Below are 17,500 nucleotides of genomic sequence, written 5' to 3'. Positions count from 1 at the left end.
AGCTCCTGTTCCACAGGCTCCAGGTCAGCTCCAGAGCCCGTACTGCGGTCGGGGGCACTGCACATCTCTCTTCCTTGGTCTGGCGTGCGGGACCAGGGGTCAGGGCAGGACATGCTTCCCTGTGTCCTGGAACTGAATGAATGGCCGGTTTCGGAGGCTGGGGAGCAGGGGACCCAGGTGCTGTCAGGGGGGGTCATGTACGGCGTCACCACGGCATCAGGGCGGTCCAGGCTCCAGGATGACCAATGGCTCGTGGGCCTGGGCGGGGTCAAAGGACTGGGGCTGGCGCGGGATAGGCCGGGGGAGCGCTGGGGGGCGGAGTTGAGCGGGTGCCACAGCGGGAGGCGCAGGTGGTTCTCCCCATCTCGGCTCTGCGCCTCCTCTCTCCTCCCTCGCTTCTCTCCGTCTTCTTGGCGGGGGGGCTGGGGAGCTGGTGGAGGGGGTGGAGGGGGCCCGTCTGGCCCCGCGGCCTGGCTCTGCTGCTCCACCCTCCCCAGCAGGCTCCAGGCGTCCAGCGGCAGCGAGGGCAGGGAGATGGCCAGGTGCTTGCGGAGGGGCCGGATGGACACACCTGAGGCCTGCAGGATGTCGGACAACCTGATGCCCTCCCAGCGTTCATCCTCCCTCAGCCCCGCCTCCTCCGCGGAGCTCGGCCAATCGTAATGACTTCCGGGTACGACATGGCTATTGGGCGACTGCTGTGTGGAGGCGGGGGAGGTGATTGCTGTGTGACTCTGAGAGAAAGATGGGACTTGATTGGTGGAGGTGGGGGACTGAGGGAGGGAACGGGAGGGCAGGGCAAGGGCAGCGTCCTGATTGGTGTCCCAGAGCTGGTGGGGGGTTTTCGTCAGCAGTACTTGGAGCGGGCCAGGCTGTTCACTATTGGGGAGAGAGAGAGAGAGGGAGAGAGGAGAGAGAGAGAGAGAGAGAGAGAGAGGAGAGGGGAGAGGGAGGAGGGAGAGAGAGAGAGAGAGAGAGAGAGAGAGAGAGAGGGAGAGAGAGGGAGAAAGATAGAGAGGGGGGAGAGGGAGAGGGAGGAGGGAGAGAGGAGAGAGAAACCATGAGATGATCAGCAGAGAAAGAGAGAGAGAGATGTAAGCTCCCAAATGACTAAATAATAATAGGGATTCTAAATAGAGTTTGACCAGGGCGCATAGTAGTTTAAAAAAAATGAGTAAAATGAGTCCAGCAAGTACTGAAGTGTTGTGGGCTGAGCCGGGGTCAGACACACTGGGTCTGGACAAACACAGGACACTGCAGATGCAGCATTCATGCATTCCTGTACTACTCAGGGAAACAAAAAGTAAGCTGCTATTACCACACTAAAGAAAGCAACAGAATAGACATATACACAATAAACATACAGAAAATAAAAGATAGTGAATTTACTTAGCCCATTAAAATGACTTGTAGAATACTTAAAAATAAGGAGAGAGAGAGAGAGAGAGAGAGAGAGAGGGAGAGAGACAGGAGAGAGAGAGAGAGCCAGAGAGAGAGAGAGGAGAGAGAGAGAGGGAGAAAAGAGAGAGGGAGAGGGAGAGGGAGAGAGGGAGGAGAGAGAGGAGAAAAGAGAGAGGGGAGAGGGAGGAGAGAGAGAGAGAGAGAGAGAGAGAGAGAGAGAGAGAGAGAGAGAGAGAGAGAGAGAGAGAGAGAGAGGTGTGGTCAGGATTATGCTGACAGCAGACACAAGACAGGGGTGGCATGTGCTGCCAAGATAGGAAACACAACAGGACACTACAACAGGAGAGAGAGACTTTTGGTCAAAACAGAATGACGTAGTGTTTCCTAAAGTAATAATATGCCAAAAAAAAGTGTTTCCAAAAAAAAGAGTTCAGGGATTTTTAAACCATGAGATGATCAGCATACAAATGTGTACTCAAATGTGTCAAACATTCTTATATTTCCAGCACAAGAAGAGCATTTGGCTGATTTGTAAGCTCCCAAATGACTAAATAATAGGGATTCTAAATAGAGTTTGACCAGGGCGTATAGTAGTTTAAAAAATGAGTAAAATGAGTCCAGCAAGTACTGAAGTGTTGTGGGCTGAGCGTGGGGTCAGACACACTGGGTCTGGACAAACACAGGACACTGCAGATGCAGCATTCATGCATTCCTGTACTCACTAGGAAACAAAAAAAGTAAGCTGCTATTACCACACTAAAGAAAGCAACAGAATAGACATATACACAATAAACATACAGAAAAATAAAAGATAGTGAATTTACTTATTAATGTATTCATTTATTTATTTAATTTACTTGTAGTGAATACTTAATTTTTAACTCTACTTTAAAACCATGCTCATAGTCAATTTTCATTTCTTTACTGCCGAATGTAGCATGATTTTGGTCAATCTTCTGATGAGTATCACAAATTCTAAAACATACAGTATACTGAAGGAGTGTGAGGAACAAATAGAAATGGCAGCCACAGTCATATTGTAGCAGTGAGTTGGTTACAAACAAGCTAGAAGAGTACAAAGGGTACAACGGTTCACATCTATAATGGAGAAGAAAATAGGATTTCTATAGGAGATATAATACAGGAGAAAACATGGCTACTTATCTCTCCTCAAGTATGACTAGTAATTGTTACATTAGCTTTGTTTCCAGATAGCACACTTTGTTCAATTTAAAAACAAGTAAACCAAATTAAACCACCTGGTCGGTCAGTGTGAAAGAGTTTGTTAAAGCACCACCAAAGCACTTTTCCTCTGTTGCAGGCACGCTATTTGTTTATCCAGCAGCGGCTTTGGAAATAACGATGTCCACAGCCAAGGTAGAGTCCCGGTATGTTGCATGATGTTATGAAAGTATGATGATCTGGCAAACTTGCATAGTGCGGTTATAGCAGATAGATGGTCGCGAAACAAATGCAGAAGTGCCATTCATCCTGTTACGAGTTAATGAACCACTGAAACGATTTTGGAAATATTATTTTAAGAAACAAAAAACTCTTTGGTGTTGCTTTAATATTTGCTCAATATACAGTAGATGCAGCACTATAATCACCACTTGCAGTAGGTCTGAGCATTTTTTCCTGTTTTACTGCCAAAAATAAACATCCTGGAGAGTGATATGAAGGAAATCACACACACAACACACACACACACACACACACACACACACACACACACACACACACACACACACACACACACACACCATAGTAATAATAGAAAACTTTGCCAATACATAGTGCCAATGTCACTGGTGAGAATATCAGTCCTACATAGAGCTGAATATCTTTTATCATAATGAAAACTCACCAGTGACAACACTTCATATGAGACAAAAACTCTCTGCTTTGTTATATTTGGTTTCTGTTTTCTTTCAGATCAGTACGAGTATTTTATCTGCTGTACGCTAACCCTTGGCTACAGGACATATGGTACAAACTGATAGCTATCCGCAGCTTCGTCCACTACGTTTAAAACCAGCTGCCGCCACTGGTCCCATATCAAAGTAATGTTCCCACACTACCATCGCTCCTGCTTCTAACAGAGCAGCTACAGCAGCCCAGCACGAGGTGCCCGCATCCATACTCCTCTCCCTGTGGCTGCAAGGGGATTTCAAATACCACAACTACACAACTTCTATTTCCTGTCTTACATAATCTGCATTTAACATGACCTACACTTAACACACTCACACACAAGCGCTATACACTCATATACACTACACACACACACACACACACACACACTCATATATACTACCACACACACACACACACACACAACACATGCGTTGAGGAATGACGCACACAGTGACCTTAACCTGCTTTTGCTGCAGATGAATCACTTTAGTGATAAACGTGTCACCGGACTGCAGTGATCTGAAGTGAAACCAGCAGTAATGAAAGAGTAAAAGCAGAGGGATTCACACACACACACACACACACACACACACACACACCATGACAGATGCAGTCAAAGAAACTTAGTGACTAATGTATATCTATAATTGATTGAGTTTGTGCTGGTTGTGTGTGTGTGTGTGTGTGTGTGTGTGTGTGCATGCGTGTGTGTGTGTGCGTGGTGTGTGTGTGTGTGTGTGTGTGTGTGTGTGTGTGTTACAGTATGTGCATACGGTATGTGAGAGTGTTTTTTTATACGGTGTGTGAGAGTGTGTGTTTGTGGTTTGTGTTTGTGTGTATGGGAGAAAGAGTGTTTGGTTGGGTAAGCAGCACTGATTAATGTGATAGAGTGTTGGCTCCCTGTAAATACTCCCAGACCACCACGCTCTGTAATTACCCATGGGGCTGTGGGCCAGGTCAGCCCATGCATCACCGCCCCTGCTTTCATCGATCTGGACAACAGAAGGAGGAGGCAAGAGGAGGAGAAGGAAGAGGAAGATGAAGAAGACCAGAAGAAACAGTAGAAGAAGAAGAAGAAGAAGGGGAAGAGGAAGATAAAGAAGGAAAAGAAGAAGGGGAAGAGGAAGATAAAGAAGGAAAAGAAGAAGTAGAATAGAGGAAGAAGGGGAAGAAGAAGAAGAAGTAGAAGAAAAGTGCCTCTACATTCAGACCTTGAGAGCCATTACTGTGTAGTGTCTGTGTAGCCAGTCATTGAACTTGTGATCTAAACTTGTTGTCCTACACATGAATACCCTATCTTGTGATCTAAACTTGTTGTCCTACACATGAATACCCTATCTTGTGATCTAAACTTGTTGTCCTACACATGAATACCCTATCTTGTGATCTAAACTTGTTGTCCTACACATGAATACCCTATCTTGTGATCTAAACTTGTTGTCCTACACATGAATACCCTATCTTGTGATCTAAACTTCTTGTCCTACACATGAATACCCTATCTTGTGATCTAAACTTCTTGTCCTACACATGAATACCTTATCTTGGGGCGGCATTAAGTGTAAGTTTGATCATGGCCAGACATGGCGTGACAGCTGCAAGGAGGCAGAAATTATGAAATATTTTGGCGTATACAGATTTGTTCAGCAACTCGATGAACAGAACAGAAAACCAAGAAACTGACATTTTGTAATTCTTTGTGGGGACCATGAAGAAGGAAATCAGAATATGGAGGCAAGAAATTAAAGTAGATAAGCATGATAGCGATGGTGTTGATCATGAAGGAAAACACTTTTACTGGGTTGCATTGCTTAATTGGTCTATGTGCTTTTCAAATCATTTCAATTTCAATTTAATTTTACTTATAGAGCACCAAAACATTACATATGTCTCATGGCGCTTTACAGTGCTAGAGTGCTAGACAATCAGAGAAAAGAAAAGAAGGCCCATGGGTAACAGGGGTAAACCCTTAATGTTCAGTGGATATCTCATAATGCCTTCACAAAGCAGAATTAAAAGTGCATGTAAATGGCAGGCTTTCCCATAAAGGGTACATCAATTTGTAAGGCATCAATTAAATATTTGCCTGATCCAACCAACCAAGCACAATACTGTTACAACAATGTCAGTAAGGTTCCCTCCGACCCCACAAGTCATGAGGTGTCTCACTGTGTAAGACAGTGTGAAATTAGCTTTTCCTAATCCATTCATTACAAGCTTTCCTTTGTGGCGTCACCGACCACTGGGACCGGCCTTTTGAACCGCCTTCAGCTGTGACCAGACCACCAGACCAACACCAATGAGCTTTCCACAGGTGGTGGGGCAGACAACTGAGGGGCTGGGGGGGAGAGGAGAGCGAGGGAGGGGGAGGGGGCGGTACCTTTATGGCCCGCGGCGGGTCGGCTCTGCTCCGGTGGCCGTGCGACCTCCAGCTGAGCTCCTGCCCTCCGCATGCACCCCTGCAGCCGGCCGGCCGCAGACTCAGTCCTGCTATCAGTGTTAGCCTCATGCATGGGCACTCTTAGTGATGCTACAATGCAAAAGAATACAATAAAACAGAATGGAGAGAGAGAAGAAAGAGAGAAGAGAGAGAGAGAGAGAGAAAGAAAGAGAGAGAGAGAGAAAGAAAGAGAGAGAGAGAGAGAGAGAGAGAGAGAGGGCAAGAGGGGAGGAAAGAGAAAGAAAGCAAAATGCAAGGGAAGAAAGAAAGAGGTGAGTTATGAAGGGCCTAGCATGCTGCCTCTGTTCTACTGTACAGCTGCAGTTGGTCAGAGAAAGGCGCGAGTGGGACCTGCCACTCGACACCAGGAGATTACAGTTTTGTCAGGGACGTTCAGCAGGTTCAGTGTCGCACCACAGGTCCATCTGAGCCACGTTCGAGAGGAGGTGGCCTTTTGGCCACGTAAAAATGACCTTGTGTTTGACCCCTGTGGTGCCACTGCTCGGCCTGCTGAAGGCACCCTTAATGAGTGGCATGTTAGATAGGGCAGAGTGGAGAAGCATCGGACGTACAGGAGAGAAACCAAGACTCAAACGGCCTTCCGTGACCAGCCCTAACCATTCATAATCTACTGGAACATTACACTTTACATCAATCATCATCACAATAGTCATCAGTCTGCATTGCAGACCTCATTAGATTAGTTAATGTTTGTAAATGACGGTTTTCATTTCTGTGGAAGCTTTGGCCCAGGAGATACTGTAGCTCCACTGGCCTAGAGTTGCCTTGGTTGCTCTCCTGCCTTCAGTTGTTACATGAACAAAATTGCATGAGAGGTTAAGATGTGCTGCCATGGTTGCTTAAGTCTCACTCTATTTAAAACCCAAACACGTGAAATTACAGTGCAGTTTAGCCCTGTGGATGCATTCTAGCACATTGTCTGAGTAGTTCTAAATTGTAAGTGCCAAACAAGCTCTGTCTTCCATGAGCATAGTACACGGTAGACTGCTTAGGGGCTCACAGGTAGCACACACACACACAAATACACTGGACAAACATAATACACACACCAAGGAACTGACAAAGAGAAGTGTGTGTGTGTGTGTGTGTGTGTGTGTGTGTGTGTACAGAGAGAGAGAGAGAGATAATGCATATGAATGAACACACTATGTGCCGGTATGTGGACCAAAAGACACACTATGAGGTCATGTGTTGACCTGTTGACCAATCTGGACTGATAATCTGAAGAGAGACTTGAGAACTGTTTGCTGAGACTGTTTGAAGAGCTCTGATTCCTATTGGCTGGAGGTGCTGAGGCTGTATTGAGCTGGCTGACCCATTAGCAGCTGGGGTCAGAGGGTGCTAATCCCGAAGCTCATTTCAACTGGGTAACAGATAATCATCCAATTAAAAAAAAAAAAATGACCATCCTTTCTGTTAAAGCACACAAACACACGCACACACACACACACACACGCACACATACATACACACACACACATTTGCACACACACTGGTGACCTGAATTTCAGTGCTTTGAGCTGGTTGTTTAAAATAGCCTGGTCTGGTCTGAGATTTTTTTCCCTCTTTCTGCCTGGCTGTTGAAAAGAAGCTACTCTCATAAATCACACTAGAGGACAGGCCACCATTTTGGACCAACAACATGCGCACACACACACACACACACACACACACACACACACACACACACACACACACAAAATACTAACAGTTCAAATTTGAAAATTGAACTTGCCAGTCCTTGGGAAATTAGAAAGAGTGGGTGCATTTGCAGGGCCATAATTCAAAAACTACATTTCCTACAGTTCCATTAATACTCCAAAGGGTAGCTTGGCACTCGGACACATGCGTGTGTGAGATGGCTCTTGGCCTCCGCTACTGCTGTGCATTTACAGCCAACGATTTTGAGCACTGGGGTGTGGCTATGCCTTACGCGTGCATTACATTTGATTATACCTCTGGGATGCCAGTTCATGCAACCGCATCGCCCACAGCAATCCATTCCAATCCTGCTGAGGAAGGCCTATCGATTTCAGAAGGATTCATCTGAAGCTGGCAACCCTGGCACCCACTGCTCATTACCACTCCTCCTTCTGCCTCTCTCTCTCCTCCTCTCTCTCCTCCTCTTCCTCTCTGCTCTCGCTCCAGCACTCTTCCTCTTTCACCCTGCTCTCCTATGCACTTCCCTCCTCCTCCTCCTCCTCCTCTTGAAATTATGGGATGGAGGTTGAGCGAGTCATGTTTACCACCCACACAAAGTGCTTCTGTCAGACCCCACTCTAGCTACTGCAGGGCTAGACCCTAGTGCAGCGGTGTAGGCCACACAGTATGCTGCAGTCCTGAGCTGACCGCGCCCAATTAGACGTAAACATAATGTGTTGAAGAGGACAACAAACACAAGCACAACCACGAATACACAAACACACATGACTTGTGCACATGACCTGACACACACTTGTGCAACACACACTTCCTCCCCCCCCCTCAGTGTGCCCGTGCTGCTGTTTACCCTGGTGCTGGAGCTCGTCCAGGTCCATGAACTTGCTGGGTTTGGGGTTGAAGCCCTGGGCAGCCCCCGCCCCCTTCTCCCCAAGAGCTCCTGCAGCTCCTGCTGTCACAAGGACGCCGGGCCACCTCCTCCTGCAGCTCGGCCCAGCTCACAAGGCCCCCTCGGGTTGCAACACACACACACACACACACACACACACACACACACACAACAAACAAACAAACAAACAAACAAACACACAAATAAATATAAATGTAAATATGAATGTGCATGCACACACAGGAGGAGCTGTGAGAAGGAGATGCTGTTGTACGTAAGGGAGTGTGGAATGCCAGTAAAATCACTAGCACTAGGCCCCAGGCTCAGCACTGATCAACACCATTAGGCTCTCTAGTGTATATTTCTGTCATTCCTGTCACATTAGATCAGCTGATCTGGTCTGATTTACAGACATTGGCCCCTGAAGTAGTGGCTCTCAGATAAGCAAACACCACTGCTGACCGCATTTAGACTCACCTAATTGTATCTCTAGGCGGCCAAAGTCAACATACCAGTAACTAATGCTAGAGTAGGTCAATACTCCACTACTGTCAGAGCCTGAGGTGGAGCCACAACCCATGCATGCGGTGTCTGACCGACGGCTCCATCTGCACTCACCTGGGCCGGTGAGGGTGCGCGCCCAGCTCGGCGAAGGGAGCTCTTGCAGGATGGCGCTGCTGCTCTTGGACTTAGGCACGGAGCGCCAGGACGGCCCGAAGGTCAGTGACCTTTTACTGGCCATATCCCTGAGACAGGAGAGGAACGTCAGCGGAATAACCCAAAAAGTGATGTGTAATGAGTAGGGTTTACCTGTGTGTGTGTGTGTGTGAGTGTGTGTGAGTGTGTGTGTGTGTGTCTGTGCTGCATGTATGTAATGTTACATTGTTTCTATTGGATTGCGTGTACTGTAGGTGAATGACACAGATATGCAAGTGTGTGTACATCTGTGCATTTGTGTGTGTCTGTATGCTGAGATGTGAATGTGAGTGTGTGGGTAATATGAGCTGAGATGTTAACACCTGTATGTGGGTAAGTGACTTGAGATCTGAATGTATGTGTGTGTGTGTGTGTGTGTGTGCTGAGATGTTAAAGGGAAACTTGGCAGGATTTCCCCCTCTGCTGCATTATGCTATTTCAATTGGGTATTCTATTCTATTGGGTAAAGTGAGTTGATATTCTGAATGTGTGTGTGTGTGTGTGTGTGTAGGTAATGTGAGTTGATATTCTGTGTGTGTGTGTGTGTGTGTGTGTGTAGGTAATAGGAGTTGAGATCTGAATGTGTGTGTGTGTGTGTGTGTGTGTAAGGTGTGTGTGTGTGTAAAGTGCCACATACCGACGACCACCAGTAGCGCCGACAATGTGATCGCCACAGAAGCCCGAATCCATTTATACCACGCTGGTGGTCGCGACACTAGTTGCAATATTCTCCTGAACAGAGGTGTCACTGTTGTGAAAAGACTAACGTTAACTACGTTACACAGCAGAAGAAGCTGCAGTAATGTAAGAAACACTAGTAGCTAGGGTTAGCTAGCCTCTGTGATGGTACTTCAGACTTTGGTTGCTACTATTCACAACTACCATCATCATTATCATGTAGTTTCCAAGGTGTGTGCACAGGTAGATAGATAGATAGATAGATAGATAGATAGATAGATAGATAGATGGATGGATATATAGATAGGTACTTAGTCATCCCGAGGGACATTTTTAATAATTTAAACAGTTTAGTTAGCTGGCTAGCTAGCTAGCAGCTGGCTGAGTTTGTGTAATTTCCTGAAGTGGGAAAGAGATTTTGTTCAGGCCTTAATAGATATCCTTTGTTTGAAAATAAATCGCTTCTATTCTTTCCTCTTAATTCCATGTGCTGCAACTCTCACTGGTAACTTTGTTAACTTATCCAGCAAACTATTAAAAAATTCAATGACTGTAACAAAACACTGCAACTCGCTTGCCCCTCTAACTAGTCCACCTTCCTGCTCTCGGGCCTTGTGTCACTGGGCCTGAAAAAACGAGTGGTGCGCCATCAGGCTACACGCCCAAACTCCTGGCGCCACCTGTCAGGTGCGTCAGGTATGTAGAAGCCTTAAGGTGTGTGTGTGTGTGTGTGTGTGTGTGAGTTGCGTGGGCGTGTGTGGAGCGCTACCTGTGTGTGCTGGCGCCGGCGGCCTCGTGCAGGGGCATGTCCATGCTGACGGGGCTGTTGCTGTTGCGCTCGCTGCTCTCGTAGCCGCTCTCCATCCTCTGGATGAGGCGCGGTGGTGGTGGTGGTGGAGCGGGCAGTCTCTCCATCTCGCCCTCGCACGCCGCCGCTGCCGCCTCGCCTCGGGCCACACCCACCCGGGCCGGGCCCAGCCGCCCCAGCCGGGGCGGGCAGGGCAGCGGAGAGCGGCTAAGGCCCAGCGGGCGTCTCCGCGACGCCTCCGGGCGGGTGAAGATGCTGTCGATGTTGAGGGCCCCGCTGGGCTTAAGCCGGCCGGGTAGCATCTCCTCGGGCCAGCCACCGCCGATCGGACGAAGCTGGACTTGGACTCGCTGCTGGTGCTCCCCTCGGCCCCTCCCAGACGCCGGCCGCTGGCCCCCGGCCAAGACCCCCTTTGGGGCCCCCCCGCCACGCTGGCTGCTCCCGACGAAAGCCGCAGCCCCCCAGGCCCGAGCTGGTGCAGGACGGAGGCCGCCCGTGCATCAGGAGGGTCCCGGCGTCCGGGTAGTCCTGCTGAGGTCGCCCCCTGCTGGAGGGACGGGGCGTGGACACGGGGCTGGGCTGCTCCTTCAACAGCACCTCCCCTGAGCAGAGTAAAGGGACTCAGGTCAGGGAGCTCCAATAGGTCAATGCGTGTATGAGCACTGTCTAATGCATCATTAATGACCACTTCATAATGTATGTATTTATGCATACTGTTATCAGTTCAGTCGAGGATATCTACACCTGTGAGTTTCTGTATGTGTTTCCATTAATACATAAAATATGTTAGTGTGTGTGTGTGTGTGTGTGTGTGTGTGTGTGTGTGTGTGTGTGTGTGTGAGAGAGAGAGAGTGTGTGTGTGTATGTGTTTCCATTAATAAATACATAAAATATGTGTGTGTGAGTGTGTGTGTGTGCCCAACCTGCTGTCTCCAGACTGTGGTGGGATCCTGCTGGGCTGTCGGGGCTGCAGACCACTGTCCCCTGGGAGTCCGAGGAGAAGTGGCTGGCCAGCGACTCGTGCTGCGAGCGCGTCGGCAGGTAGCTGCAGCTGTCCGTGGACGAGTCGGTGCGCGTGTCGCTGGAGATGGACGGCTCCCGGCCTGACCGCGCACACACACACACACACACGGCCACAGTCAAACTCAACACATCTTAATACTGTACAACTACAGAAAAAAAAACATCTCAATATACTGTTTAACTACACCAAAAACATCTCAATATTGTGTTATATGACAATAGCAAACACAACCACAACAGACTCACACATCTCAACACACAACAATAACCCCCTTTGGGATCTACTACTGCAAAACAGGGCTTTCTGTTTCGGAATCGACACAAACAAAGTCACAGAAGTGGAATCTGCGACTCACGGTGGTGCCTTGTGCAAGGCAGCGTTAGACAACGCTAGTCAGGCTTCTTAATGAGCAGAGATACATGAGTACAAGCATTAGCCCAAATGAGAGCTCTGCTATGTCTGCCTACTAGGGCATCACTACTGTACCTAATGAAGTGGTGGACGGCGCCAAACCACTGACAGATTGAGAGAGAGCTGCCCACATCATTACTAGCTTTGATAATGTCAATGAGAGTCATTCAGATAGAGGCCACTCGTCGACCAGAACTCTTTCAATCACTACAAACCCACTCAACGATCACTCTCTCTCTCTCTCTACTATCTCCCACTCTCCTGTTCATCTAGCTCTCCTCTCTTCCTCTCATCCCTCTATCTCTATCTCCCTCTTATCTCTTCTCTATCTTCCTCTCATCTCTCCATCTCTATCTCCCTCTCATCTCTTCTCTATCTTCCTCTCATCTCTCCATCTCTATCTCCCTCTTATCTCTTATCTATCTCCCTCTTATCTCTTCTCTATCTCCCTCTTATCTCTTCTCTATCTTCCTCTCATCTCTCTCTCTCTATCTACCTTTTATCTCTTCTCTATCTCCGTCTCATCTCTCCATCTCTCAGATTTTCTCTTTCTCAGTCCCATTTCACTATCCCTCCCTCCGTGGCACTCACCGCTGTCCTCGCTGTCGTAGCCCTTGCTGCTGTGCTGCAGGTCCAGCTGAGGGGCTGTGTCCTGCGATGCCACAGGTGTCCCGCGGGGGTCAGCGTAGAGCAGCAGCAGCGGCTGGTAGTGGCCCTTGATGCAGCGCGCCACAACGTCCTTCCACTTGGGGCCGATCTGCACACAGCACCACACAACACCGTACGCTCCGTCACTGACAACGCCCCAGTCGACAGAAGGACCCAGGGGTCAATCGATGCGGTGACGTCTCACTCACTCTAAAAGGCGCGGGACTCATGCTGTGAGTGGGTCAAGGCATCTATTGAACTGATGCCTTTCCTACTCAATAACCATCAGTAAAATTATAATAATGATTATTAACACCTTCACGGTCTATTAACACCTTCACTATCGTCTATTATTGAATGTGGATTGGCAACAACTGAAAAGCTAATTGTGTGTCTGATGAGAAACAAAGCAAGGAGGTTATGTCTTAACTCATGTCCCTTGGTTGGTTGGTTGGTTGGTTTGTTGCTCAACAAGATAACAAGAAAGGTGTAGCATGCTTAGAAGAACTAAGGGAATTGTGGCGTCTGAATAAATTTAGTGTCACCTTTGCTATCGTTGCAGGATAGGGCGAAGGTTTGCTTTCACTACTGCTGCAAGATAAGGCACTAAAAGGGAACTGTTGGGCCTTGGAATCTGCATACGGTTCCTTTGAAAGTGACCAGACCCCCTCACCTCTTTGACGTGTGCATCATCAAAGTACATCCACTTGCGGATCTTGGTCTGGAAGAAGAAGGTGGAGTAGTGCTTCCCATAGTAGCACACCATCCCCACCAGGTAGAGCTCCGACTGCTTGGCCCGGTCGTCCGTCACCCGGTAGAACAGCTGAGAAGGACAGACAGACAACAGAGTGGGCCAGGGTCAAAAGGTCAGACTGGTCTCTCAGCGCCACTTTCTGACTCCTCCAGCCTCTCCGAGACTCTCCTGTGATGGGCCCGTTAAAATAACAGCCCTCTCTCTCTCTCTCTCTCTCTCTCTCTCTCTCTCCTCGGGCTTGGGCCGCTACCGTGGGCCTCTCGGGCCTCGTCCTGGGACATTAACGCCGGGCGGGACCCAGGGTCGGGCCTGGGAGCCTTCTAGCTCATCCCCACCTCCTCCCTGATTTAGTGACAGGTCGCTTCGCTCTCGTGCAGGGAATGGGCCCATGAAGCCCTGCGAGGCCCAAAGCGACGACTAAGTGACGACGCTGAGGATAAGTGATGCCTGTGTTTGCTCCAGACAGAGAGTCGCGTGATGAATACTTTGTGAAGAACAGTGCTTTAATGAATGCAGCTTTTTGTTGCCGCACTCCCCTGGAGATAAGTATAAGTATATATACTCTGTGATCCTGTGAGGGAAACAAAAGATGGATACAGAACAGCATGAAAGACACGAAGGCAGCGCATACGAGGCTGGGGAGAGATGTAATGGGTGTGTGTGTGTGTGTGTGTGTGTGTGTGTGTGTGTGTGTGTGTGTGCTCCCTTACATCTCCCAGTCGCAGGCAGGTGCCCAGGCTGTGGATGACGTCCTCAGCCAGGTCCGAGTGGTCCGAGTCCCACACCAGGCCGATGCTGATGATCTCCGGGGAGTTCATGAGCACCCGGCGAATGCGCAGCATCTCCCCACAGTTACCCTACAAACAACCACAATGACAACAACAACAACAGCACCAATGAGACAGTGAGGCAGTCAGCTGGGTGAGAGTACCTGTGGATGAGAGAGAGGGGCCTGGTGGGCCTGAATCAGATTTAGCGTGGGTGTGAATTAAACAAAGTCAGGCATGGAAGGGTTGCTGAGTGTGTGTGTGTGTGTGTGTGTGTGTGTGTGTGTGTGTGTGTGTGTGTGTGTGTGTGTGTGCCTGTGTATGTATGTGTATGTGTATGTATGATACCAGGGTTCTAAATTAATTTTTTTGTGTGGCTGGCAACTTTCTAAAGTTACTAGCCAATCAGAATTTCTACTAGCCAATTTTTTTCCAGTGAAAATAGTTGAGTTTATGAGATGAGTGTCACTGAATGCATTTGATCATTTTATTAACATTGTTGGCATGAACATACTACAAAATATACACAGAACGTCAGAAAGTGCAAACACTTCATTTCATGTTTGGGATCTCTATCTATCTATCTATCTATCTATCTATCTATCTATCTATTTCTCTGTCAATATCCTCATCCCCTGCTTCATTCCTGTTCTCGCCCCCATAAGTCTGCCCCAACCACTGCCGCATGATGCGTTCTAAATTAAATGGAGTAACAGAGGGCCTACTTTCAAGTTGGACCTTTATAGAGAGGACCCGAAAAGTATCATCTTCATGTAACATGCTGTTGGTGTTGGCATGTTGACATTGTATACTTTCTCTAACAAGAGTGAAAAGCAGTTTGCAGTACAGCTACTATTTATTGGCTAAATGTTGGTCCTTCCTCTGTCTCTCGGTGCCCTACACACCGTGTGTGATGTGTCTGGTGGTGGTGATCACTGATCAGGCAACTTTTTAAAACTGAAAATTTTCGCCTACAAGCTCTCCCCGTTCCATCTTCAGCTAACTCCATAGACAATAAAATAAACGATCTTGCTGCTTCAGGTTTTGCAGCCTCCATTACATCAGCCCCCCACAAAGGAAATAGGTAAACACAATGCGTTGATTGCGTTAATATTTCGTAACACGTTTTGTATTTGTGTTATGTACATGTGGTAGTACTTTGACTTTACTGGCTAACTCCCTCCTCTTCCAGTCTATGCTCCATGCTCTGGCTCCGTTCGTTCTTCTACTCATGTAATATTGTTTGTCTTGTACTTACTTTATACATTACTTCAGTCAGACTTTTTGTATCCCTGGGTCCCTTTTTATGTTTCGACTGTTTTGCCCAAGCTCTCATTGCCATGTAAAGCACTTTGGGTCAACTCCTGTTGTTTTTAAATGTGCTATATAAATAAAAGTGACTTGACTTGACTTCTAATTCCTTGTGTTTTTAGCTAGATGCTCCATTCATTTCCATCGTCTCTCGCGCTGGTTTCACTGCAAACTGCGCACAGCCAATGGGCGTATGAAACGTCATCACGTAGCATTACGGCACAGTGGTCATGGGAAATGTAGGAAGTACTGCCGGGGGATATATGACCGAGAACAGAGCCTGATGTATCATGCATGTGCCTCATGCATCACCGGCCAAACTGGCTAGTAAGTTTTTATTAACACCCGCCAAAATGAATTTTAACCCGCATTTGGCGGGTTGGCGGGTGTTAATTTAGAACCCTGTATGTATGTGTATGTGTATGTGTACTGTATGTGTGTGTGTATGTGTGTGTGTGTGTGTGTGTGTGTGTATGTGTATGTGTGTGTGTGTGTGTGTGTGTGTGTGTGTGTGTGTGTGTGTGTACTGTATGTGTGTGTGTGTGTGTGTGTGTGTGTGTGTGTGTGTGTATGTGTGTATGTTTATTAATTTAGAACCCTGATGTGTATGTGTATGTGTATGTGTATGTGTGTGTGTGTGTGTGTATGTGTGTGTGTGTGTGTATGTCTATGTGTGTGTGTGTGTGTGTGTGTGTGTGTGTGTGTGTGTGTGGTTCTGTGTGAGTGGGTAACACGTCTACAGTATGTGCATGGGAAAGCATGTGTGTGAGCCAACGCAGAAAGAGAGAGAGATGAAAGGAGTTCTTTTGTCGGGGCAGTGAGTGGACCTTATGTTTACAGCACCCAATGTTCTCCAGCCTTCCTTTGAGTCATCGCCCACCGCTGAGGGCTTTGGCAGCGCCGCGCGGAAACAGCCGGAAGAAAAGGCTCGGCCACGAACACCACTGCCAGACTGGAGCCCCTCCATCAGTGCAGAAAGCGCACACACACACACACACACACACACACACACACACACACACACACACGCACACACACACCCCCCACACACACACACACACACACACACACACACACACACACACACACACACACACCTAACACACACACACAGACACACACACACACACAAACAGCATCCCAGGCCTCACCGAGCCGTAACCCAGGAGCGGCCCAACCAGACCCAACCAGTTCTCCCAGTCTGTTCTCCAGCACAGCAGCCAGGGAGGCCATCATGCTAACACAATACAGAGCCACGGGCCGGCCGCCAGCACTGCCAGAGAGGCAGAGACGGAGTAAGATAGAGGGAGAGAGAGAGTGAATGAGACAGAGCGAGAGAGATTGACAGAGTGAATGAACGAGAGAGGAGATGGAGAGAGAGAGGCCTGTCCCAGGTCCAACAGTGTCCCTGGGCTCTGTGAGCACAAGGCCAGTACAGCTCTCTCTTCTAAAGCACAATGCCATATCCTTCCCTTAAAGGGACACTTGGGGCAAAACAACAAGCCAGTGACCTAAACTGACACATCTCGTCACCTTCTGGGAATTTGTGTTTTTCTGCACTCTGGACCTCCCCAGCATTCTGCCCACTGCGCAAACGGGTGGATGTGAAAACTAAGCAGGACCACCCATCTAAACAGGTGGATGTGAAAACTAAGCAGGACCACCCATCTAAACAGGTGGATGTGAAAACTAAGCAGGACCACCCATCTAAACGGGTGGATGTGAAAACTAAGCAGGATCCATCCATCTAAAACGGCAATAGAACCCAAAGGCACAAGCCACTGACTCAAACTAACATATCTCGTCACCTTGTAGAAACCAATCAGCGGCACATGGACAGAGCTGTGGATGACACACAGCAAGTCTCTGGTGCTCTGCTCTGAATCATGGCTGATCTGATCTCCACTGCAGGCGTACAGCAGGCAGGCATGAGAGTAGCATGGATGCTCCCTGAAATTCGTTTCGAAGATTTATAAGCAGTACATTTATATGATAAAATATTCATACGGCCCATTTGATCCATGTGATTTCTTTCCCTAGATGGTAGGGAGCTAATTTTATCACCAGAGACGAGGT

At 48.1% G+C, this 17,500-nt stretch overlaps 1 protein-coding gene across 1 annotated transcript in view; it reads right to left on the bottom strand.

The window, feature by feature from the left end:
- The window catches only part of usp54b (ubiquitin specific peptidase 54b), a 54,085-nt gene that overhangs the window by 4,063 nt on the left and 32,522 nt on the right, over positions 1-17,500 (bottom strand). Inside the window, exons 7-15 of the mRNA XM_048268779.1 lie at positions 14,057-14,203; positions 13,266-13,415; positions 12,536-12,701; positions 11,433-11,612; positions 10,942-11,111; positions 10,471-10,898; positions 8,924-9,073; positions 8,289-8,387; positions 1-879 (exon numbers count right to left, since the gene is read on the bottom strand). The exon at positions 1-879 is cut by the window's left edge and continues 86 nt beyond it. Coding sequence (XP_048124736.1) covers positions 1-879; positions 8,289-8,387; positions 8,924-9,073; positions 10,471-10,898; positions 10,942-11,111; positions 11,433-11,612; positions 12,536-12,701; positions 13,266-13,415; positions 14,057-14,203 — 2,369 coding nt within the window. The remainder of the gene's footprint in view (positions 880-8,288; positions 8,388-8,923; positions 9,074-10,470; positions 10,899-10,941; positions 11,112-11,432; positions 11,613-12,535; positions 12,702-13,265; positions 13,416-14,056; positions 14,204-17,500) is intronic.

Source organism: Alosa alosa, chromosome 17, assembly GCF_017589495.1.
Source record: "Alosa alosa isolate M-15738 ecotype Scorff River chromosome 17, AALO_Geno_1.1, whole genome shotgun sequence".
In the NCBI taxonomy this organism is placed as follows: domain Eukaryota; kingdom Metazoa; phylum Chordata; class Actinopteri; order Clupeiformes; family Clupeidae; genus Alosa; species Alosa alosa.
This window is presented reverse-complemented; position numbering and strand designations above follow the sequence as displayed.